Here is a 26,830-nt window from a genome sequence, read left to right on the forward strand (position 1 = left end):
GCTTAAATAATCACTTCTAGTCACTGTAGTGCCCATAGCCCGGCACTACAGCGACTATCATACTGAATTGCCCAAAGAAGTGCAATTCCTTCAAGGGAAAGCACAGGCTTCTGGTCACAGCATCTTTATTTTTCCCCAGAGATGATAAGAAATGTAACTCTATAATGTACTATCTAACAGGTGACTAAGATTTTTCTCTGGTAAATAACAAGGCCACAGCGCTACAAAAAGAGAAGAATTAAAAAAGAATGTTCATTTCTAGGTAAAGATTGTTGAAAGACTTGATGGGAGAGCTATGAATAGACTGTATTAGGAAAACAAAGTTTCAGATGATCACACAGGGAAGACTTGGAAAGGGATAAAAAGATGTAGACAGGAAATGAGAAAAAGAAAAATGGAGAAAAGCAGACAGGCAGAGAATGTTGGGTTGATTTTAAAGAAAAAAAGAGGCAGAAAGTACAGTTAAGTTTTGTGCATTACTACAAGGACCCGTACTAATGTTTTCAACGTTTTGTGACATTGGGAAGATGCCTCAGAAAAAATAAATGATGTTCAGGGCAGTTTTTAAAGATTATAGACTGATTTTGAAATCAGACTCGATTTCTGTATATTTTGTTAAAAGGCCTTAGGAACAAAAATAAATTGTAATTTGTCTGGCTATTAAATAATAATAATAATTATAAATTTTTTAGATTTGTATGCCACCCCTCTCCGAAGACTTGGGGCGGCTCACAACAATAATAAAAGACAATATAACAGTGAACAAATCTAATATTAAAAGAAAAAGATATATAAAACCCCAGCAATTAAAACCATACAACACATACATACCAAACATAAAATATAAAAGCCTGGGGGAAGTGTCTCAGTTCCCCCATGCCTGGCGATATAGGTGGGTCTTGAGTAATTTGCGAAAGACAAGGAGGGTGGGGGCCGTTCTAATTTCCAAGGAGAGTTGATTCCAGAGGGCCGGGGCCGCCACAGAGAAGGCTCTTCCCCTGGGGCCTGCCAAACAACATTGTTTGGTTGACGGGACGCGGAGAAGGCCAACTCTGTGGGACCTTATCGGCCACTGGGATTCGTGATGTGATAATGATAATGTGATGTAATTTTAGCAGTCACGTGAGCAGATACATTCAGAAATCTATCCGATATTTAATAATATTTTATTTTTAAGAAATATGCTGAAGCATGAGATATGATTTTAAATTCATTAAAGACAAATAGAAAATGTCAGTTCCTAAAAACTAAAAACTGTTTTCAAGATTCATCATTACAGAAAAATGCCACTGCCTCAATAGAAGCTATAAAGTTACTCAAGTATTTATTATTATTATTATTTTTGAAAAATTAAGCAATATGACAACATTATCATACCTGTGATGAGATACTGTGACTAGATCTAGATAACATGTCAACACTGGATGCTGCTGTAAAATTACTGTAAGACTCCTGTCCTTCATGCTGAAAAGACAATGCTTCACAACTATCACTTGCTCCTGCCATCAAAAGATTAAAAACAATATTCTAAGTAATAAACATACAACATAAATATTTGCAAAAGCATGTCTAGAGTAGAAAGCAGGCTAGCAATGCAGTTATTATGACTTTTTCACTCCAGATGACAGAACAGAATAACAGAGTTGGAAGAGACCTTGGAGGTTTTCTAGTCCAACCTCCTATACCAGTGATGGCAAACCTTTTTTCCCTCAGGTGCCAAAAGTGCGTGCACACGCACTATTGCACATGCATGAGTGCCCACACCCATAATTCAATGCCTGAGGAGGGCAAAAACAGCTTCCCCCGCTCCCCGGAGGCCCTCTGAAGGCTGGAAACGGCCTGTTTCCCAACTTCTGGTAGGTCCAGTCTTTCACCCGACCTAGGCTCCAAAGGCTTCCCTGGAGCCGGAGGAGAGTGAAAACGCCCTCCCCCATCCCCCTGGAGGCTCTCTGGAAGCCGGAAAAGCCCTCCCAGAACCAGTTGGCCGGCACACAAAAATGCATGTTGCAGATGAGCTAGGGCAATAGCTCATGTGCCAACAGATATGGCTCCGTGTGCCACCTGTGGCACCCATGCCATAGGTTCGCCATCACTGCCCTATACCATTTCAGACAAGTGGCTGTCCAGTCTCTTCTTAAAAGTCTCCAGTAACATTCTCACTGTTAGGAATTTTCTCCAATCCTAGGTTGCTTCTCTCCTTGATTAATTTCATGCATTGTTTCTTATTTATTTATTAGATTTGTATGCCGCCCCTCTCCGTAGACTCTTGTCTTGCCTATTGATGCTTTGGAAAATAGGTTAACCCCCTCTTCTTTGTAGAAGCTCCTCAAATATTGGACAATTGTTATCAGGCCACACACGGTCCTTCTTGTCACTAGACTAGACAAACAATTTCTGCAACTATTCTTCATATTTTTTAGTCCTCAGCCCTCTAATAATTTTTATTACTCTTTTCTGCATTCTTTCCAAAGTCTCTACATCTTTTTTATTATATGGTGGATGAATTATTCTAAGTATGGTCTTAGTTTGGTTTTATAAAATGTTATTTTAAGTACTGAGCCATGCTGTGTCATTTTCTAAATCAGAAATGAAGACAACAATGATCTAAAATAGCATTTAAATGTAATAAAAAAATTAAACAATTCAGCTATACTGTCTATTGGTAGACATAATCTTGATTCTATCCCTCTGTTAAAAGCAACCTAGGATTGCATTGGCTTTTTTGGGCTGCTGCTGCTCATATTTAAGTGATTGTCTACTAGGACTCCAAGATCTCTTTCACAGTTCTGCTATTGAACTAGGTTTCAGGTAATTTGTAGCAATTTGATTTTTGTTGCCTAAGCGTAAAACCTTAAGTTTCTCTACACTGATTTTCATTTTGATAGATGCATAAATATGGAAATATACCACTTGTTACTCAGAAATGGTTGTGCATACTACCAGCAGTTTTAGAGCTTTAGTCATATACTGTACTAAAAGGAAACATCTTTTTAATTAATTTACTCAGACCTTTTAAGTAAACTTTACTTTTTACCTTTTTAAGTAACCTAGAACTAAGGAGAACTTTTCTGACTGTGAGAACAATACACAAGTGAAACAGCTTATCTTCAGAAGTTGTGGGTACTTTGTCACTGGAGGCTTTGAAAAAGTGACTGAACAGCCACTTGTCTGAATGGTATAGGGTCTCCTCCCTGAGCAGAGGATTGGACTATAAGACCTCCAAGGTCCCTTCCAACTCTTATTATTCTATTCCATTGATAATGATTTTATTATAGAACCTATAAAAAATGGACAGTTCCAATAGATAGTCTAGCTAAATTGTTCAACTGTTTTCTTTAATTAAATGCTATTTTAGTTCATTGTGCTCTTCATTTCTGATTTAGGAAATGAGGCAGCATGCTTCAGAACTTAAAATAACAATTATGTTTTTATGTGCATTCACATGAAATTCTGTCCACTACCTTTCATCTTTGGAAGGTTTCCAGAAAATTAGGAGTATTAACCCTGCCACCCTACTACTAGCTTTTACATGTAGAACAGTGAATCAATATAATGAGATTTTTGCTCATTCCATTTTAATGGGTGCAATAGGTTTAGCTTGAAAATGGAATGATTCAAATATTACTGTTTTTGACCCATGGATGCCTGAGCGATATACTGTATTTACAATTCATTTCGATATTTTTCAAACCATTGCTTCTTGGACAAATATATTATATATCCTAATCATGTCATATAGCGTAATGGTTTATTTAATGTAAATGAGTATTATGGCACACATAAATGAAGTTCTTTATTCACTTGCAATTGGACATACGTTTTAGCTTTGCACAAAGGTTGGAATAAACAGACAAGAGTTTCTCAATAGAGAATTATTATTTCACCCTATTGATTTTCAGTCATGGTTTGTTGTTAAAGTTTTTATTATTATTTTTTACTAGTAAAGACACATTTCCCCTACCAGAATAAACCCAGTCTAAATTCCTCTGGGCAGGGTTTTAGGTTCCAATGCGCCTTATGGTTTGAATCAGATATGAAAGTAGAGATCAGACTCTGGCTCTTAATGTTTGTACATTAGTTTAAAAATGTGCCCTTATCATAAGGTCTTGTCCTTTTGAGCAGTGTTTCCCAACCTTGGTAACTTGAAGATATTTGGACTTCAACTCCCAGAATTCCCCAGCCAGCATTTGCTGGCTGGGGAATTCTGGGAGTTGAAGTCCAAATATCTTCAAGTTGCCAAGATTGGGAAACACTGTTCTTGAGGATGTTAGGTACCTGTCACTCAAGGAGTTCCCTTGTAAGCAAATTATAGATTGTTCAAGAGATGTTGTTCATTAACAATGAGATGTTTCTCATTATGAATGTAGAATGCCAAATTGATCTAGTTCTTAAAGTATCTGTGGACCACTGCATTTTAAAATGTGCCTCATAACTCACAGAATTCTATTATTCAGGATATAAAATAACTTATAACCTGGAAAGGTATGGTACTTTTTTTTCAGTGGTGTGGCAGGTATATTTTAAAACAACACCATACTATTCAGTATAATTGTATCATGAGTACTATATACTTACCAGACAATGTCTCACTTAAATGTCTTTTCTTCCTTCCCTCTGAAAACAGTTCTGATACTTTTGCCATACTTTGATATTTATAGCTGGATTCATATCCATGACTCAACTGTTGAAGAGGAGCTTTAATTTGACTAAAAACTGGGATAAAAACAAACATTACTGTGGTTCTTTCTCTATTTGAAAATAGACAAAAATGTTTGTTTGTTTGTTTGTTTGTTTGTTTGTTTGTTTATTTATTTATTTGATTTGATTTGTATGCCGCCCCTCTCCGTAGACTCGGACTCCGTAGACTGCCAGTTTAATTTCTGGCAGTATGCTTTTAAGATATTGAATTACTTAAAATTAAAAATATATCAAAACAAATGAGAAATGGATAAATTTCATTTTCTAAAGGGGCATATGATATAAAAGATTTGGTCACTACAAAAATGGAATGATGATCCCAGTGTTCAAAGCAAGCAGATATATCTATATCTACCGTCTCTCTCTCTCTCTCTCTCTCTCTCTCTCTCTCTCTCTCTCATCTATCTATCTATCTATCTATCTATCTATCTATCTATCTATCTATCTATCTACCTATTGTATTAAATACTAGTTCCATTGAACAATAGAAAACCAATAAACTATTGAATAAAATAGTTTTTTAATACCACATACCATTTAATGGAGACATTTTGTATGCTAAACCAAGAGCAGCACCTTCAAAAGCATCACCTTTGATCTCATATTTCTTGAGTAACGTTTTAAACTGAAGATGTAGAGGAACATCTGCAAAACATATTTCAACAGATAACTTCATTTATTTATTTAAAACATTTACTGTAAATGCCTCCCCATCTTATATTTAACTCTTGGATGGTTCCAATTAGTAATTAAATAGTATCAAATAAAACAACACGGTGCATAAATATATGAAAACTGTAATATTAAAAACCTGGCATCAAATTTTCCATTACAAGTGAAAATTATCAATTGTCTCTCTGGTTATGTAAAACAAGTATCATATTATTCACCTTTAGGTGTCTAAAGAGTCTAACAAAGTTCAACACAAAGCAGAAACAAGAGGGAGATTATTGTCATATTGTGTATATTTTAGCAGTTTTTAGCATTTATAGATATTAAAATTTGCATCTATAATTATGATATCATAGGAAAATCTACATCATTACATAAAGACCATGACCCTCAAAGCACTTCCTCAAGAGACTGTTTCTCCAAGGACAGAATTCAGCTAATACTGAACCAATTTCTTTATAATTATTTTTACCAATGCTTCATCTAAGTTGATTAGACAACAATCAACTAGCATTGTCGAAATTGATCACATATTGTTCAGCAAGATTGGTTTTTGCTTGATACATCGGAATTATATTTTTATCTCACACAATGGAATCCATAAACTACAATTGCTAGTCCTCAATTATTTATAAACTAGGTACAGATCAACTATCAACAGGTTCAAATAATAGCAATAAGAATGACTAAAACCAATGCAAAGAAATTGTGAAAACTGTACAGTTTTGAAATGACTGAAGATATAAAAACTGAAATTTGCTTTAAACATTAGGAAACAGAACAAAAGTAAAAACAATTGTTTAAATGGAACCAATTAATTACAAATTGCTGATTGTACCATGACTTTCCAGTACACAGCAAAACCAATTAGAGATTTGATTATCATAACAATCAGCTTTAAGAAAATGTTCTTTCATAATGATTTTTATACTATATTGAGATTTTAGAATAACCTACCCATGGCAATAGCAGGTAACTAGCTTACCTGAAGGAAATGATAAAACAGGATGGAATGATGTGTCTAATTCCAACATGAGTTGTTTGCGTATACTAGAATTGGTGCTAAACTCATATATACTTCTTTTGCTGCTTGCAATCTCTTCTGTATTATACAAGGTACTGCTATGATGTAAAGCCTATAAAATGGCATACAGATTTAAACCAATTTACTAATAATTTGACCAATCCTAAAATAAACTGAGCTAAAACTGAAATCAAATCCAAACAAAATAAATCACTTCTTCAATGACACAGTTCTACTAGATTTTGATGGACTATATTTCCCTTAAAAAATAAACAATTCATTGGGTTAATTTGTGCTCAACTTTTTTTCTTAAATAATGACACTGCAATAAAACTAAACCATTCTAATTGTATCTGTTTCCCCCTCCCTCTGCATTGCCCTTTTAACACTGAAACTTTTATTGCTTGTTCTCTGTGTCACTGCACCAGCTCATTTGTTTAAAAACATTTTTAACAGGGAAATATAGAAACTTCAAAGCATAAACTGTGGCTCATTACCCTGTTTTGAATTAAAGAGGCCATACAGAAAGGCAAAAGGCCTGAAAAATGCTGCTTTGCAGAGGTTAATTTGCAAATGGCTGCTCCACATGGCCCAGCAGAAGTGGCACACAATATGGAGTTCAAGCAAGGATTGTGAGGGGGGGAATGGGGGGGAGTAGGCCCAGTGCCTTTGGTGACCTGATAGGGCAAGGATTGGGGGTGGGGGAAGCGACAGGTTGGCATGCTTCAATGTCTCTGCAACGTTATGTAGTCACCAAGTCATTCGTAAGTGTGAATGACTGCATTACTTTTGTAAAAAAATTTAAAAGTTACAGAATTTGAGAAGCGATAAAATGCTTCTAAGCTGATAAATAAGATTGCTTGAAGCACCTATGAAGTAAACTATTTTTTTTTCTGACTTGATTTTAAAAAATGAAACCAAAAGTTAGGAATGTTGACTGCAAAACAGCAGATAGTTCTCTGAGACCACCTTTATTTATAACAAATATTCTCTGGACAAAATTGAATGTACTCTTCTGCAATATATGCTTAGTTTTGGTTGATTTGATTCTTACTTTAAAGAAGTATAAAATAATATGAATAACATTTGTCCTTTCACTGAATATGATATTTGCAAGACACATGAAAGTATTGTGTACAGCCAGCCTTAAATTTATCATACATATTCAAGGCTCTGAAAAAACAGAATATATAAAAATAATATATACAGTATGCATACAAACATACTGAGATTGACCTACTGATGTACAGTATATATTGGCTGGAATCTTAACACTATATTAAAGAAAATGGAAGCACATCTGCACCTGGTTATTTAAAGTGAAAGCTGTGTTCATTCTATATGACTTTCTCCTCTGGAAACTCAGAAGTGGTCTAGTGCGAGCAGATGTGCTCATCAGAGCAACAGTAGGTGTTTTCAGTTTCATCTTTTCTTTCCTTCTTCTCTTCAGATGTTGTTGATCAGCCAGGGAACTGCTAGAAGATGAAATTTCTTCTTTGTTCTCTGATTCTCTGAAATATACCTAACTATTATCCCAGGTTGCCAATAATATTTTTAAAAACTCACACTACATAATATTAACTTACAGTTAATATTAATTTAAATATATTAATTTAAAAATCTATTGTTATATCAGAATTAAGTAATGTATTTTATGAAGTATAGTACTTTTGTTTCCAGACATGTTAAAGTAATATAAAGAAGGGAGTGGGTTTGTTTTCTTTTGTCCTGAACACAGGACAAGAAAAAATGCATTGAAACAGCAGATAAGTAGATTCAGGTTGGAAATTAGAACAGAAAGAACAGAAACTGTTGAATAGCCATAGATTCAAAATATTTTAGCAGATGCATTGAGCAGTTGTTGGACTACATGAGATAAATTCCAACTTTAAGAATCCATGACAGTTCTCTGGTTCATACATTCTTTGCTTTAGTTTAATTAATATGTGCATAAATAATATTTGTTATTCAGATATATTGTGTTAAGTTCCAGAATAAATCGTAAATAATAAGATTTTGAATCTTTGGGTACTGAACAATTAGATTCCAGTGTGTCTAGTTTTCTTCTCCCATAAACAATTCATCCATCTTCTACACATTGTGGGTATTTCCACAATGTACTTGCATTTGGTGCTAATTTCCCTTGCTGAACTCAAAGTGGCTTGCAATACCCCAAAATGGTCCCTCTTCTTAAGTTATGAAAAAGCCACTGGAGCAAAAAAAAAGCAGCTGGCTCAAAAGAAGGGATCAAGTAGTGAAATGATCAGGAAGAAAAAGTATTTAGATTTTTTTTTCTCTGTATATGGATCATTCTTGAAACTTGGCAGCCACTGAAAATCTTTGGTATTTACTTCAGTAAATATTACTTACTTGAAGTTTTGGAATTTCTTCTAAGTTTTCCTGAATAGTTACTTCTGCTTAGGGAATAAAGCCTGACATATGTAAAGAAATGACAAACAAGACCCTAACCAGATTGTTTAAAAATATTGAGGCCTGTTCTCTAATTATCAATCACAGTTAACAGGACCACATATAACAAGGGCCACCTGTAACCTATAATAAAGATAGGCAATGTGGGCACCAATATGACTAGACAACTCAGATGATTCCTGTACCATCTGCCTTTTTTATTTATTAAAAATAAATGTATAAGTTATCATGATGTAAATTTAAAGTGTCAGATTCTAGCATCATCATCATTTACAGTAATCTCCAGACTTTGGTTTTTTATACTGTTCATTCTTGAAATGTGCCCCTTACACAGAGAAAAATGTTACTCAAAAATTACTCAATGACTGCATATCTCTATGCCCTGAATTATTGGATAACTAATGGAGTACTTTAAAAAAAAAGTCCCACCTTTATTAATATCCCATTTTATAAATATCCCATGGCAGCAAACATACCTAGTATTCCTTCCTTCTCTTATTTCCCCCATAACAACACTCCCGTGAAGTGGCTTGGGTGGCGATGGAATAACTGGCTTATAATCACCCATTCAGCTTTCATTTGTTAACATTTGTCTATTATTTGAGTTAGTTGGACACAGCAAATTGTAAGAGTTAACAGTGACTCTTTCAGTATTGTTTTTGGGGGGAGGGGAGTTCTCTGATGTTTAGTCAAGGTAATGCTGTCATTTTATATACCGTATATACTCGAGTATAAGCCGACCCGAGTATAAGCCGAGGCACCAATTTTTGCCACAAAAACTGGGAAAACGTATTGACCCGAGTATAAGCCGAGGTTAGAAAATGCAGTGGCTACTGGTAACTTATAAAAATGGAAAACAATAAAATTACATTAATTGAGACATGTTTTAGAATATTTATTTTAAAGAAAACCAGTAAACTAGCTCTGTAAATTTAAAAGAGGGTAAACAAATTAACAATATTAACAATAAATTAAAAAGTAAAAAAAGTAGCTCGATCAGGAACAAAGCTAAAACCTAAGAGTTAAAATCCTTCAAAACTGGATTCCTTCTCATCATTAATTGGATTTACATTATTGTTCTGTTTTTATATATGCTGTGAGCCACTCTGAGTCCTTGGAGAGGGATTGCATACAAATCCAATTAAATAAACAAACAAACAAACAAATAAATAAGTGTATCCAAAGAAGAGCTTCAGCATTAGCTGCTGTGAGGTTATCAGCATAGAAAACCAAATAGATAGATAGATAGATAGATAGATAGATAGATAGATAGATAGATAGATATAGATAGAAAGATAGATAGACAGACAGACAGACAGAAAAATAGATAGATAGATAGATAGATAGAAATAGATACAGATAGATAGATAGATATAGATAGATAGAAAGATAGATAGACAGACAGACAGACAGATAGAAAAATAGATAGATAGATAGATAGAAATAGATACAGATAGATAGATAGATATAGATAGATAGATAGATAGATAGATAGAAAGAAAAATAGTTAGATAGAAAAATAGATAGATAGAAATAGATACAGATAGATAGATAGATAGATAGATAGATAGATATAGATAGAAAGATAGATAGACAGACAGACAGATAGAAAAATAGATAGATAGATAGATAGATAGATAGAAATAGATACAGATAGATAGATAGATAGATAGATAGAAAAATAGTTAGATAGAAAAATAGATAGATAGAAATAGATACAGATAGATAGATAGATAGATAGATAGAAAAATAGATAGATAGAAAAATAGATAGATAGAAAGATAGACAGATAGAAAAAGAATTCCTGTCTAGCTCTGCCTCATAACACATTATTAGATCCTATCCAAGCAAGGACAGCAACTACCACAAAATACCATTTTTTAAACAGTTTAAATCCTTTCAAAGGAGGGGGAGGAGAATCTGACTAAGGGCAATGCAGAGAGAGCATGGAATAGTTACTCACCATTGCTTTTTTCCCCTCTCGGTTGGAGCAAATGGCTGCCTTCTTTGCTTGAGCTAGGGAGAGGGACAAAAGCTGGTGCCTCCTCGCTTTGGCTCAAGCAATGGCGCCCTCGTGTGGTGACTTTGTCAATGACCCGAGTATAAGCCGAGGCTGTGTTTTTCAGCCCATTTTTGGGGCTAAAAAACTCAGCTTATACTCGAGTATATACGGTATATGCCCATATATGCTAAACTTACCCTGACGTTATCCTGTTAGTTTTTTAAGTGATACCTACCTTAAAGAGATACCATTAACCAATTCATTCTGTTTACAGGTTTTTGAAGAAAGTGAAGATGATGTTGGAGACAGATTAAGGGGAGCAATCAGACTGCTTATTATTTCACTCAGCTGAGCACTCTGAATGATACAGGGGGGAAAAGTACATTCTATTTAATATATTATTAATACTTAACCAAAGAAACCAATCAGTTATGTCCATATTACAGTGATCCCTCGAGTTTCGCGATCTCGATCTTCGCGAAACGCTATATCGCGATTTTTGAAAAAATATTAATTAAAAAAAAAAGCCACTTCCGGGTTTGGCTTCGGGAGTCAGCTGGGAAGCGGCGCGGCTGTTTTAAAAGGTCACAGCCGGCCTGGGGGGCTTCCCAGCACCCCCCCGAACTCCCAACCCGGGTTCGGGGGGCTGCTGGGAAGCCCCCCAGGCCGGCTGCGACCTTTTAAAACAGCCGCGGCGCTTCCCAGCTGAGTCCTGAAGCCAAACGCCAAAGGCACCCCCCCGAACCCCCAACCTGGGTCTTCCCGGCCGCCCACGCAAAGGGGAAACCCCGGCTCCTCGCTGATGCCCGCCGCTCGCCCGCCCACCAGCAAGAGGGGGAAGACCCAGGGATGGTTCCTTCGGCCGCCCAGCAGCTGATCTGCTCGGTAGCGCAGCAACAGCGAGGAGCCAAATCGGGGTTTCCCCTTTGCGTGGGCGGCGGGGAACGCAAACTCCACCATCTACGCATGCGCGGCCATAGAAAAAAGGGCGCGCATGCGCAGATGGTGTTTTTACTTCCGCAACCCTACATCGCGAAAAATCGATTATCGCAAGGGGTCTTGGAACGGAACCCTCGCGATAATAGAGGGATCACTGTATACCTAAACTCCATGCTTCATAACTGAACCTAACAAAGAACCTCTCCTCGGATAGGGGCGGCATACAAATCCAATTAATAAATATCAAGTAAAGAGTTAATTTGAATTTTTAAAATGCCTTGCAAAATAATAAAGACCATATCAAATTCAAATCCTAAAGAGATTTATGAAAAATGTATGTATGTATGTATGTATGTATGTATGTATGTATGTACGTATGTATTTATTTATTAGATTTGTATGCATTGATATATGCAAAAACCAAAACAAATTACAACAGTGTTGTCCATATTCCCTACTGAGAAATAATCCCAGAGATCTTGAGGTGGCTCCATTATGGCTGCTAACATATGATTGACTTATTAAGGCTATTTTCTGATACAAGTGTATTTGAACAGTTGCTAATCTTAAATTGAATACTACCTGTAAAGCACAGGGAAAAGTCAGGGATTATAGTTCCCTTTCTCCATAAATGTGAAATATTTCTCTTTTTATGCTAATGAATTTTAACAGTAAATAATCTTCAATATGATATAAGCAGAAATTATATTTCATCCTTACAGAAAATTAATGAAGACATAAAGAGACAAATACAATTCAAATATAGAATCTTCCTTAAACTTCCCTCCTACTGAATAAACCTAATAAACTGCCTACTAACTGTACAGATAGTCTTTGACTTATGACATCAATGGAGTCTGCCTATTCATGCCGGAAGTCAAGGACTATTAAATGAAGCACCTAGCGATTTCCCTGTCCCTGCTTTCCCCAATGAATATTAAACAAATGCACAGCATTTGTTAGGTACAGCATGGAGTGACTCAGAGATGGGGGAAACTGAGGGAGACCTAGTGCAGGCACAGGCACGCCCAGGAGGCCTCCTTCTTTCTGAGATATCCCATGCTCTTCCCCCTGCCTCCTAGATTTCCCAAAGCCCTTCACTTACTTAGGTTTTGATGAGCTCAGGAAGTCAGGATATAGAAGAAACTGGTCCATGTGACATAATCAAGAAATCCAATCTCTTTTGCTTCATTGAATTCATTTTCCTCTCCAGCCATTGCAATTTTGCATTCATTGCAATGTTCCTTTCCAGACAGCATAAACTACTACGATTTCTTTTTAGCTCTACGAGTGCTAGTTTTACACCAAATTTTAATGGTTTCTGGCTGGAGAGGAAAGGATTGCCATGGAGACAACACAGATCAGATTTCTTCTTTGCTCTACCAGCACAAGACAAACAGTCAAAGCACTAGCTTTACTCAATTCATGAGCTGGTAGAGCAAAGAAGAAATCTGATCTCTTTTGTTTCCATGGCAATCTTTTCCTCCCCAGCCAGGTTAAACCATGATTTCTTCTTAGCACCATCATCATCATCATCATCATTATTATTATCATCATCATCATCATCATCAGTCTGTCTGCCTGCTTGCCTGCCGGCCTATCTGTCTATCTATTACATTTGTATGCCACCCCTCTCCGAAGACTTGGGGCGGCTCATGTAAAACTAGCGGTGGAGCTAAGAAGAAATCATAATAGTTTATGCTGACTTAGAAAGGACTGCACCACAGAGGTGGGGGTGGGTGGGTTTCAAAATGTGAAACTTTCAAACAGATTCATATTTCATATTTGAAGTGTGTAGTGTAACTTCAAATGTTCATTGAATGGATTGTCGTACCTCAAGGATTACCTGTATTGTCAACATTTTTTCATCGGGGAGAAATATTTAGAAAAGTAGAAGAGATTTTATGAATTATGAGTTAAAACATAAATGAATTTTAGAATATATTAACTAATGTACTATGTACTAATCAGTTTCATTTGAATACCTGCTTTTCAATATTACGAAGAAGCAAAGTTGGACTGCTGGGTGATATTTCAAAATCATGTTCTGGCCAAACATCCTGCCTCTGTAGAAAAGCTTGTGAGTTCCCTATAGAATTCAAAGCCTCTTGATCTGGTAATTGTGTACGTTTCTTCAGGATGTCTTTTGAGACTGAACATTCTTCTAAAATCACCATTCCCTAGACAATAGTAAATGAGCACAATAAGACTGATAATCAGAGTCAACTGGTAGGGTAGATCAGTGTTTCCCAACCTTTTTTGAGCCGCGGCACATTATTCATATTTTCAAAATCCTGGGGAACATTGAAAGGGGGGGGGGGGGCTAAAGAAAAGTTTGGACAAAAAAACCCTCTCTCTTCCTCCCTTTCTCTCTATTTCTCCCTTTCTCTCTTTTCCTTCCTTCCCTTCTTTCTCTCTCTCCATCCGTCTTTCTTTCTTCCTCTCTTTTTTGCTCTCTTTCTCTCTCCCTCCTTCCCTTCCTCTCTCCCTTGCTCTCTCTCTCTGTCTCTCTTGCTATCTCTTTCTTGCTTTTTTCTCTCTCTCTTTCACTGTCTTGCTATATGTCTCTTTCTTTCTCTTTGCCTCTCTTGCTATCTCTCTTTCCTTCTCTTTCTCTCTCTCTCTGCCTCTCTTGCTAAGTCTCTCTTTTTCTCTTGCTATGTCTCTCTTTCTTTTTCTCTCTTTCTGCCTCTCTTGCTATGTCTCTTTCTCTCTCTCTTTCTCTGCCTCTCTTGCTGTCTCTTTCTTGCTCTGCCTCTCCTGCTATGTCTCTCTTTCTCTCTCTCTCTGCCTCTCTTATATGTCTCTCTTTCTTTCTCTTTCTCTCTCTCTCTGCCTCTCTTGCTAAGTCTCTCTTTTTCTCTTGCTATGTCTCTCTTTCTTTTTCTCTCTCTCTGCCTCTCTTGCTATGTCTCTTTCTCTCTCTTTCTCTGCCTCTCTTGCTGTCTCTCTTTCTTGCTCTGTCTCTCTTTCTCTGCCTCTCTGCCTCTCTTATATGTCTCTCTTTCTTTCTCTTTCTCTCTCTCTCTGCCTCTCTTGCTAAGTCTCTCTTTTTCTCTTGCTATGTCTCTCTTTCTTTTTCTCTCTCTCTGCCTCTCTTGCTATGTCTCTCTTTCTCTGCCTCTCTTGCTGTCTCTCTTTCTCTGCCTCTCTTGCTATGTCCCTCTTTCTCTCTCTCTCTCTTGCTATGTCTCTCTTTCTCTGCCTCTCTGCCTCTCTTATATGTCTCTCTTTCTTTCTCTTTCTCTCTCTTTCTCTCTCTGCCTCTCTTGCTAAGTCTCTCTTTTTCTCTTGCTATGTCTCTCTTTCTTTTTCTCTCTCTTTACCTCTCTTGCTATGTCTCTCTTTTTCTCTCTCTCTGCCTCTCTTGCTATGTCTCTCTTTCTCTCTCTCTTTCTCTGCCTCTCTTGCTGTCTCTCTTTCTTGCTATGTCTCTCTTTTTCTCTCTCTCTGCCTCTCTTATATGTCTCTCTTTCTTTCTTTCTCTCTCTCTCTCTCTCAATTGACCGCCACGTCAGGGCGGCTGAGAGAGAGAGAGAGCGCTCCCTCTCGCCGCCGCCTGGAGCTCCCTCTCGCCGCAGCCATCTCCCTGCAACTGCCTGCGGCCGCTGCAGCCCCCCCCTCCCACCGGACCACAAAGGACATTTGCCGCCGACACCAGTGAAGCTTCAGCTGGGCGGGGCGCTGCCGGTACTTCCCTCCTGGGGCTCCCGCTCGCAGCTGTCCCCCGGCTTCTGCTCGATGCCGCGGTTTTCGGCGCTGTCCTGCTGTGCCCCAAAGAAGGCAGGCGGGAAAAAGGCGAGAAGAATGGAGCTCTCCTCCTTCCTGCCTTCCGTCTTTGGGGCCCAGCAGGACAGCGCCGAAAACCGTGGCATCGAGCAGGAGCCAGGGGACAGCTGCGAGCGGGAGCTCAGTGCAAGGAGCCGCTGACTGCGGGCCCCAATTTGCCCGGGGCCCGGTAGCGCGCTCCCTGTAGTACCCGTCTATCGGCGGCCCTGGCTTTGCGCCATGAAGAGAAAACGGCAGCAGGGAAAAGTCGGCCGTTTTCTCTTCCATGACGCAAAGCCACACAGTCCCGGACTCTCGGATTCCTCGCCCCAAGGCAGGAGGCGGTGGCGGAGAAGAGTGGGCGGATCGGGCAGGCAATGGGGCAGGACGGAGAAGCCAGGGGCGCGTTTGGCCGGAGGCACCGTGGGGAGCAGGGGCAGGGTGGTGCGGCAGTAGGAGTAAAGGGAGCCGCGGCTGCCCCTGCCTCCCCACGGTGCCTCCGGCCAAACGCGCCCCTGGCTTCTCCGCCCTGCCCCATTGCCCGCCCGATCCGCCCACTCTCCTCCGCCGCCTCTCGCCGCGGCACACCTGACAGTGTCTCGCGGCACACCACTGTGCTGCGGCACACCGGTTGGGAAACGCTGGGGTAGATAGGCGGTATAAAATGAATAAAAATAAATAAAAATAATTAAAAATAAATAAAAATCTTAAATGTAACACTTAAATATTATTAAAAGCACCACATAAAAACTGGGACATTGCTGGGGGTAGAACAGAGATACCAAAGAGCTTATTTAATATCATTAGCTAAAATAGCAGGAAATAATTATATAATGTATTCCATATAATCAATTGCATTAAATATATACCTTAGTTCTGTTCGAACTTCAAAAACAATCAGTTTTCAACATGGCCTTTAAGGGATTTAACCAAATAATCAGTTCCTTACATCAAAGTCTTATTATATTCTAATTTATTTTGCACAGAACTGTCTATATTTAGACTGTAAGAGAATTCTCCATTGCTTTTTCACTGATTCACATGCATTAGGGTTTATTTTGGGGGAAACACGATATCAGGGTGATCAGCCTGGCTGGGTGCCCCACTCCCCCAGCATTCGCACAAGAGGCAGTGAATGCGTGGGAGGACAACAGTGTCTGGCAGTTGTTGCCGCCCTCCAGCCCCTTGGTCGATGCTCTCTGGTGCTGTGCAACTAGCACAACACAGTGACTTGATTACCTGTTGAAGCAGCAGACAGAAGCAGAGGTGCAGGGGGACACACGCAATCCGGATACGCTGCGCAGGCCATGGGCAACTCAAGGTAGTGAGTTGGAGCGGCCAGACGGCCATGGGAGGCTCATCTTCACGTGGAGGCACTGGCAGCAGATGGAGGCAGAAGTACATAAAGGTAAGCGATCCGACGTGCTGTGCAGACCGCAGACAAGCTGAGGGGGCGAACATGAGCCTCCCGCAGCTGCCTGTCCACTCTGTCTTACCGTCTCTTGGCTTCCCTACAGCCCATGCAGCATGTCCAGATTGCCTTCTTTCCTCCTGTGCCTCTGTCTCCATCCACTGCTGGTGCTGTTGTGCAAAGATGAGCTTCCCACGGCCACCCACTCCGGCCCACCAACTGTCGTCTTTCCCACGGCCAGTTTACTACACAGGCTGCAGTTGCTTCCTAACACCATTAGCCCCTGCTCCCTCAGTGACTCTGCTGCTTGGCATGCCCACCCACACCCCCTGGCTAATTACCTTAACGGGGGCTTATTTTGGGAGCAGGGTGTATATTAGTAGCATGCTAAAAATCAGTCTAAGGCTTATTTTACTGTTAGGTCTTATTTTGGGGGAAATGCAGTTTATAACGGTTGATATACACTGGAGTGTCTTCATCAAAGAACTAATCAGGCCTGAACCTCCCTTGCTCCTGAGCCAAATAAATTCAGCTAGAAAGGAACATACTACCCTGTTTCCCCGATAGTAAGACACCCCCGATTGTAAGACGTATCGGGGGTTTCAGGGGGGTCGGCTAATATAAGCCGTACCCCGAAAGTAAGACATATGTCTTACTTTCGGGGAAACACGGGGGTATTGTGGGGGGGGGGAGCCCGATGACGTTGCTTCCAAGCTCTTCCCCGGCTTGGCAAAGCGAAGGACGGCGCTGGTCCGAAGCGAGCGGAGCGGGCGGCAGCTTGCAGCGAAGGCGCTCGTCCCAGCAACCGAGTCCTGCCGAGGCTCGGCTGCAAGCGGCCAGCGAGGCCGACCAGCTCCGAGGCGAGCGGCCGGAGCTGCGTCCTCCTTCACCCGCCTCCTTTCCGGCAGGCAGGTGGGGCTGCCCAACTGCGCAGAGCGGCTCCTCCCCTCCAGACACACGCTTCCCCGACACGCGTCTGTGGCTCCACGCGTGCACGCCGCTTGGAGCCCTGAGGTTGAACTTGGAAAAGGGCTCACGAGGCTCCTGTCCCGCGGCTGCCCTTCTGGACTCTGGGGAGATGCCTTCGGGAACGCGACCCTTTCCATTTTTTTCCAATGTAAGACATACCCCGAAAGTAAGACGTAGTGGGGCTTTTGGGGGTAAAAAGAAAGTAAGACACTGTCTTACTTTCGGGGAAACACGGTATTTATAGCTGGGATTTATTTTATATTTTGTTTGCTAATATACAATAATATTCACACTTCTACCACCCTCAGGAAAAAGATACAAATCCTGGGAACAAAACTTTCTCTTTAGTCCTACTCTGGACATATTGATTATATATAAATATAAATATATTTATTATAAGTATCAGGAATTAAATGACTTGTTTTTTAAAAAATTATTTCATATGTTAAGTTACAATAAATTAAAAACTGAAAATCTAGATTTGTAAGTAATAGTTAGGAACCAAAACATAATGGAAGATATTGTAATCAAGCTGCTAAGTATATAAAACTGTGTTTCTGTTCTTCCATGTTTATACATCATCCATTATTTCCTATCAAGTACTTCAGAAAAAATATTATAACCAGTGCAATTATAGCAACTAAACATAAAATTAAAAAGTTATACCTTTTCAAGGATCACATTACTATACAAGTTGATCCTTATTCAGGTTATAAGAACGTACCTAAGAACTTCCATTAAGCTTTGAATTGAAGGAGAGTCTGTGAATCATGTTTACCACCATAAAATCCAGTATCTAGATTTCAGATAACTCTTTCATTTGTCAATTTAGATTTCTCAAAAAATTTCTGTATAGAGTTCATGGATTGCATAGAAAATACCTATCAACACTAAATTGTTTTTTTGAATAAATAACTTTTAATTAATTAATAATACCTTGGTGGCACGAATCTGTTTGTGAAGGTCAGTAAGTTGTTGAATTTTGTATTCCAGTTCAGAAATCTGATCCTGAAGCCATGTCCACTGACAGCCAACTTTAGCTCTTTCTACCAACCATTTCCAGTCAGCTCTACAGTTACTGAAGATAGAACATTGATTAGTCAATGGAAAAATAACTTATGTATTATGAATCTTTATTTAAAAACCACAAGTCTTTTAATAAATTAACTGTGTCAAATTGTTTTTTTTTTTAAAAGACTCATGAGTTTTTACATTTAAGAGTAACACATCTATTTTTTAAATATAAACATAATACATCATTTTTACTATTGTAGTCTAAATTTGAGACTACATACATATGCTGCATTATTATTTTGATGTATATTTTTCAAACACTAGTGCATTCAAGAGGGCTTATCTCTGGGTAAAATTTTAGATGGTAGGCAGTAAATTAGTACGCAATGAACAAAGAAATGAACAAAAAAAATGACCAATAACAAACTGATGGTGAGAACGATGAACCAGTGGAATAGTTTGTCTGCAGAGGTTGTGAGCACTCCAACACTTTGGATTTTCAAAGGGAGATTGTCAGAATGGTATAGGGATTCCTGCCTGAACAGGGGCTTGGACTAGATGGCCTACAAGGTCCCTTCCAACTCTAATAAAATAAATAAATAAAATAAAATATATAAAAATGAAAAGGGGTCTGGAGGCTAAACTGTACACAGAATAATTGAAAAAAACTAGGTATGATTACTCTAACTAAGAGTACTGGGGTGCGTGGGTGACATGATAGCAGTCTTCTAATACTTAAGGGGTTCTCACAGAGAAGTGGGGATTGAGTTCTTTTCCAAAGCATATAACGGCAGGACAATGGATGGAAGATCATTAAAGAGAAATGCAACATAGATATAAGGAGAAATTGCCTGACAATGAGCACAATTAATTAATGGAGAGGCTTGCCTCCAGAAATTGTGGATGCTCTATCACTGGAGATTTTCACAAAAAGATTAGACAACCACTTGTTCAGACTAGTGTAAGGTCTCCTGCTTATTATTCTATGTTGGTATTCTATGGTCCCATTAAAGGTATATTAGCATTTTTTATATAATTCTAGATCAGTTAAACATTAGCAGTTGATAACCTTAATTCTGATTTCTATTACACAATTCTTCAGGGTATTATTCATTGTATTTGGTTTTCTGCATTAGATAACTTCTATGATCTTTTCATTTGTTCAAGGAGCAAATTTCTGTTTTTCCTAATCAGAGTACATTCAAGAACACCAACTAGTAGTCAAAACACACAATAACTGAGTCGCAACACAGACACAACATAGTTTTAGTTTGGAACCTGTGAGCAAGCTAAATTAAAAAAACAACAACCCAGGAATCCCTGAATGCTTGACATTCAGACAAATCAGCTGTCAACTTTGGTGATCACATAAACCAATTTATAAACCATTCAAAAGAGCTAATAAAAAAGAAGTAAAAAGAGCACAATACATCCTTTCAGTGGTAGGATTCAAATAATTTAACAATTGGTTCTCTGCCCTAATGACTGGTTGGATGGGTGTTGCCAAGGGGCATGGCAGCATTCTGCCAGTCAAAACGGGGCATGGGCGTTTATTACAAATTGTGGACTTTGTTTTGTGATCCAGATCCAGTGAGCAAAGGGTGTGAACTGCACAGAAAATACACTTTTGTTTGGTTATGAAGAAATATCCCCAAAGTCAGATGTACACTAAATGTATATTGACTTTTAGCTACACATCTTCTGAGCAAAGAGCAAATTTTGAAACTCCAAGTAAAGAGGATTCATTTTAGGATGAGTAACCACAGTTTGCATATTGAAGGTTCCTAATGCTGGGAAACTCTTTATTTTAAAGAATATTTGAGAGAGGGGAATAGCCCTATTCTGCCCGAGACTGTAGAGACCTGGCACCAATCAGAACACTGTTTGTGAAGCAACTGATCAACACTAACAGGGTAAGCCATTAATATATGAAAATAAAAGCAAAATCCATTATCTTTATAGTATCGATGATATTACCTATTTTGGTAATGAAACATCTGCAAGAAAACCAAGTTCAGAGAGTAAGTACCAAGGACCCCAAGTTCAGAGAGTACCAAGTACCAAGTTCAGAGAGTACCAAGTTCAGAGAGTACCATAGTTCAACCCTGAGCTACATATATTCTCTTCTATCAATAAACACTTTTTGCTAAGAGGGACTCAGAGCCTGCTTTATATGAGATGGCTCCCAGTGGAGTTCATTTTGAAATGATTTCTGTAAATAAAGAATGTAGAATTATAATAGCTGAGTCTTTGATCTTTCATACATCCAAAAAACCCACCCCAAAGCTAAGGGATAAACAAATAAAAAGCAGATTTGAAAATAGAAAAGGCTCTGAAAAGAAAAAGTGAAAGTGTAGGAAAGAAAGAGGGGGGAAAAGTGAAAATCGAAAAAGAATGATTTCCAACTTTCTTTGGTACAGATAGAAGGAAAAATATTCTAAGATTACATTTTCCTATATTATTTTCCTAATCCCATATCTAATCATCAAAACATAGATCAACTTTTAATTTCATTTTCTCATCTTCACCCTAAAGCCTAGGGAGTACTACTAACTTTGGTGAAATCTACTTCAGAAATGTTGTGAAAAAGGAAGACAGAATACAATATAGCCTGTGGGATATAATTCTAACAAATAAATTTAAGAAACAAGCTTGTTACTGGGCTATTAATGAGCAATGTATTAAAATTTAACAGGGTGGATAAAATCAATTAAAAAAATTAAATTGGATTTTAACATTTTGATTGGATTTTTTAAAATTTAAATTTAAATCATTTTTTTTCTCAAATTTATTTTAATAAAATGCTTTTGGAGTAAAAATTTATTTAAAGATAGTTTTCTATATAAGATACATTAATAACTGAGTTTATTCAGCATGAGCTGAAGCTTAGTTATAAACATGAAGCTGTATTTTCTGCAATAGTTGCATTTTTGGTAAACTCATTCAATGAATCCAAGCTCTGTTAGCTGAGATATCGTGCACTGAATTGATGCATTCATACAATTTCACAGTAACCATGAAATAAATCATAAAACAAAGTTAAGGAATATTCCTTTATTCCAAATCTATGAACAAATCTATGTAAACTACAAACTGTATGATTGAAGAGAAATGCATCTGTACCACCAGGCTCTAAGTGTGAGGAGGAAGGGCAAGCAATAAAAATGGAAGTGAATCTGTCGTTTCAGATCCATCATAATAGCGGGCATCCACTCACCTGCTGCCTGCCACATCCTTCACTTTGTTGTGTCACTGCCGGATCACCAGCTGCCCCATTAAGTTAATGGGACTGTTGGTGAGTCAACAGCGGGTCAGAGGAGGAGCCCCTACAGGACAGAGATGACAGTTGCTCTTTAAAAATTATGATTTAAATCAACTTGATTTAAATCAAATCCATCCTGGAATTTAAATGTTAGAACTAATGTTTAACATGCTACTGAAAGCTAAATTAAAACAAATAAGCCTTGAAAAGATGACTTTATCTTTGTTGGCTAAGATGACAAGTCAAAAACATATAGAGAATGTGGATTCAAAAAGACAAATATATCCTAGGCTGCGAAATGTAGTGCCTCTTATACAGTTCTAAATTCTATTGTGTGTAGTAATAGTTCAAATCTTAAAATAATTCTAGCCCAAGACAATAAAAATTAAACAAAGCAAAACATCAAATTCAGAAAAAAACAGTAGAATACCTGATTTAGTTTATATGCAGATTCCCAAACATCTGGCTTTAAAAAGAAATTACCAAATTGTAATTTTTTGGCAATAAGGAATATTGTTAAATATATGGTTAGGAGAATAGTAACTGTATATAATTTAAAATGTGATTATTGAAATCAATGTTTTATTTCTATTGGGAATGAAACCTAGCCTGCTACAACTATTAATGAAAGTCTAAAACAGTGGATTATTCATTGTATAGGCAATAATATTTAGGAGCTGAAGAATGTACTAAATTGCAGAACAGAATGTGACAACTTAACATAGCCTTCAAGCCATTAAGTTAATGATTTTCATGCAGTTCTTTGGCTTTGGTATGCATGGCAAGGTGCCTAAACTGGCATCTGTAAGAAAATCATTTTTTCCGTGCACTAATGGGAAAAGTACAGTATTGCTCTGGCAGGGCATGTGATAGAGTTTCCAATCCTGGCTAAACCCACCTAAGCTATTGGTAGTAATAAACACAAGGGAGTGTTGACTTTATGTCTAACAATGAGTGAAATCATCTTACATGATAATTGCAAACAAGAATGGCTTCTGTTGTTTACTTTAGTTCCTCTATTTTAAGACCTGGAGAAAGAGTCATTTTTAATCCAGTGGACTTTCAAATTGTATGAGGGTTTCTACAACAGAGGTTTTAGGGCGATATTACTCTAGGAAGTTAGGCAAAATAATAAAACTCTTATTTTCTTGAGAGTAGACCTTGATAATTACGATGTGTCCTAACGACTGAAGTCCCATAAAGAGATTCATAATAGCAATCTTTATAGTATAGAAGCATGTTGGCATACAGATAGCACCTATGAGGAATACCTTAAACTTCCAAGGATTATGGAGTAGCTGAAAAGGCAGATATGTGAGCCTAGGAAGAAATTAACTACTGTATATTAAATTAATTCAATTGCTTTAATGCATTCTGACAGATGCTATATTTTGTGCCTTGAATATTGATACTGTATTTGCAAAATATTTGCTAGTACTTGTTACCTCATGAAGTGGAAGACACTACAGCATTCTTGTGTATAGCAGTGGGTAAGCTGAAATATTGTGATCCTTCTATTATAATGTGTGTATTCTCTTTATATAGCTCCTATAAGATAGCATATATAGGCCATGTGTTGTAGGAATAATGCTTTTAACATTTGCAATAAGCTCCATCTAATTGTTATGTTCTGCTAAAATACCAAAATATCTAAATCTTAGAACAAGAATATGATTAGTCACCATCTGTATAATATTTGGAAGGTGTGTGTATTAATATGCCTCCAATGTACTGATATCTTCTATGTAATTAATAGTTTCTAATTACTATATATTTCAGTTCTGTCTATTACAACATCCAATTTTCACTTTTTATGTCAGTACTTAGGTTTTCAAAAATTGAGGAACAGTCATTATTATCTGTTTTAGAAACTCTTATTGTAGCCTGAAATGTTTGGCACAGAACAAGTTAAAGTGATAGTTCAATACTCATTGTTAATTGGTTCTGGGAGCTGCAATGAGTACCAAAAATAATGAGTACCAAACCATTTTTTCCCATAAGGAATAATGTAGTGAATTACAAGGCAGTCAACATTTACAATGTGGTAACCCAGGACATGGCACAAAGGCAACACAGCTAGAGAATAAGTATGAATCCCTTTATTAGCTCCAACTTTGCCCACAACATGCCTTTTACTCTCCTGCCTGGAGAAAAACTTTCCCATAAAACTGTAATAGCCTTTTGCTGAAAATATACCAGCCCAGTCATTATAAGCAGAAAACCTCCAACTATAAATCAAGCAAGGCAAGATAAGGGCAAGCATGATAAGGGGTTCCAGAAGTGAAGTAGCATGGCAGTAAATCAAAGCAGTTGGGAGGATACCAGGAACCTCAGATAAAGCAGTTAACATGAGATGAACTCAGCATTTGTTCCTGACAACTGCCCCTCTCACTTGCCCTTTCCTTCCTTGTAAACCACACCACCCATGTTGCTCTTCTCTGTTCTTCCCTGCGTGCCCTAGGATGAGGAGGGGATGGCCCTTGGTCCTCATCTGAACGCCCTCTCCCTTGTTCTACCTCTCCTCTGCTCTGTCAGCTGTTCGTCTTTCCCCTTGGATTCAGACTCTGACATGACAGACAAATTCTAGCTTGTGCATCGAGTATCAAACAATGTTGAACAAAATATTTGCATAAAAATGCAGAGTACTAAATTTGATGAATTTCAAAGCAAGTACAGTGATCCCTCGATTAGCACGGTCTCGATTAGTGCGAAACGCTGCAACGCGGTTTTTCAAAAAATATTAATTAAAAAATACTCCACGGTTTTTTTGCTATAGCACGGTTTTTCCCACCCGATGACGTCATACGTCATCACTAAGAGTCACTTCTCTGTCTCTTTCTCTTTCTTTCCTGTCACTATGCTTCAATCATTTTCTCATTTCTCTTTTTTCTCCCCTTTTTTCTATCATTTCTCTCTCTCTTTCTTCCTCTCTCACACTCTCTTCCTCCCTTCTCTCTCCCCCCCTCCACTTGCCCACGAGAAGAAAAAAAGCAACCTCTGCCGGGCAGCTCCCCTTGTGCCCCCGCTTTGTGCCTGCCTCTTTTGGGGATTTCTTTTTCTTTTCTTTTTTGCGCTGGCAGCGGGAGCTGTTGGGGAGGGCTCTGCCGGGAAGGCCTCTCAGCTGCAGAGCCGAATGGGGGCGGAGGCAACAGCGGAGCCCGGCGCTGGGGCCATGCGAGGCTGTTCATCCAGGGGGGCGTGGACTGGCAAGTCGCCCTCCTTTCTCTCTCTCAAGATCGCTTGCCGCTTGCCTATTGCAGCGAAGGAGGCGAAGCAAGGCTCCAAGCTGCAAAGCGGCAAGCGGCAAGCGATCTTGGAGTTTCCCCTTTGCCTGGGCGGCAGGAAGACCAAGGGAAGGTTCCTTCAGCCGCCCAACACCTGATCCGCTCCGCAGCGCGGCAGCAGCAAGGAGCCAAAGATGGGGTTTCCCCTTTGCCTTTACCCCATCTTCGGCTCCTCGCTGCTTCCGCGCTGCGGAGCAGATCAGCTGTTGGGCGGCTGAAGGAAACTTCCCTTGGTCTTCCCTGCCGCCCACACGCAAACTCCACCATCTGCGCATGTGCGGCCATGAAAAAAATGGCGCACATGCGCAGATGGTGGTTTTTACTTCCGCATCCGGTATAACGCGGAAATCGGTTAGCGCGGGAGGTCTTGGAACGTAACCCCCGCGCTAACCGAGGGATCACTGTACTACTGTAATTCAATCTATTATACAGTTGGATAATTTGAGGAGGCAATAATGTCATGTCCTGAATTTTTCTTTCTCAAGTTGGAAATTCTTTTTCAGATGATACTGAATATTTCCATAATTTCTAGGTGTTCCCTCGATTTTCGTGGGGGATGCGTTCCGAGACCGCCCGCAAAAGTCAAATTTCCGCGAAGTAGAGATGCGGACGTAAATACACTATTTTTGGCTATGAACAGTATCACAAGCCTTCCCTTAACACTTTAAACCCCTAAATTACAATTTCCCATTCCCTTAGCAACCATTTAGATTATTACTCACCATGTTTATTTATTAAAGTTTATTTTAAAAAATGTTTTTTAAAGACAGACGAAAGTTTGGCAATGACATATGACGTCATCGAGTGGGAAAAACCGTGGTATGGGGGGGAAACCGAGAGGTTTGGCCCACCTGACGCTCGGGAGGCGGGAGAGGAAGGGGCACCGATCTCTGGGGGGGCAGGGGGTCGGAATATCCCTGTGTTGCTGGGGAGAGGCAGATATGGCGGGGGCCACAGAGTTAGCCATTCCAGGGGAACGAGGGATCGTTGCTTAATAACGATCCCTTGTTCTGGCTCTGTGAGCCCAATCTTGGGTACTGGTGGTGAGTGTAACTCTGGCCCTGGGCTCAGGTTGTTGCTGCTGAATGCCAGGTCGGTGGTAAATAAAGCTCTCCTCATCCGGGATTTGATCCTGGATGAGGAGGCCGACCTGGCATGCATTACTGAAACCTGGCTGGGCCCAGAGGGAGGTGTTCCTCTCTCGGAAATTTGCCCAGCCGGGTTTCAGATATGGCATCAACCGCGACCCCAGGGAAGGGGGGGAGGAGTGGCCATTGTAGCCAGGGAGAGCCTTTGCCTGCGTAGACTCATTGCTCCAGAAATTGCGGGTTGCGAATCTCTCTTGATGAAGTTGGAC

General features: G+C 39.0%; 1 protein-coding gene across 16 annotated transcripts in view; it reads right to left on the minus strand.

The window, feature by feature from the left end:
* KANSL1L (KAT8 regulatory NSL complex subunit 1 like) overlaps window positions 1–26,830 on the minus strand; it is an 81,125-nt gene that overhangs the window by 35,159 nt on the left and 19,136 nt on the right. For 12 of the 16 annotated variants that reach the window (XM_070732166.1, XM_070732159.1, XM_070732165.1 and 9 more), the window contains 8 exons: window positions 18,850–18,991; window positions 13,751–13,945; window positions 11,062–11,183; window positions 7,701–7,905; window positions 6,356–6,506; window positions 5,233–5,343; window positions 4,576–4,713; window positions 1,378–1,499 (listed from right to left, as the gene is read on the minus strand). In XM_070732166.1, the coding sequence (XP_070588267.1) occupies window positions 1,378–1,499; window positions 4,576–4,713; window positions 5,233–5,343; window positions 6,356–6,506; window positions 7,701–7,905; window positions 11,062–11,183; window positions 13,751–13,945; window positions 18,850–18,991 (1,186 nt within the window). The remainder of the gene's footprint in view (window positions 1–1,377; window positions 1,500–4,575; window positions 4,714–5,232; window positions 5,344–6,355; window positions 6,507–7,700; window positions 7,906–11,061; window positions 11,184–13,750; window positions 13,946–18,849; window positions 18,992–26,830) is intronic. The other 4 variants (XM_070732167.1, XM_070732168.1, XM_070732163.1 and 1 more) reach the window with 1 other exon arrangement.

This window comes from Erythrolamprus reginae, chromosome 1 (assembly GCF_031021105.1).
Source record: "Erythrolamprus reginae isolate rEryReg1 chromosome 1, rEryReg1.hap1, whole genome shotgun sequence".
Lineage (NCBI taxonomy): Eukaryota > Metazoa > Chordata > Lepidosauria > Squamata > Dipsadidae > Erythrolamprus > Erythrolamprus reginae.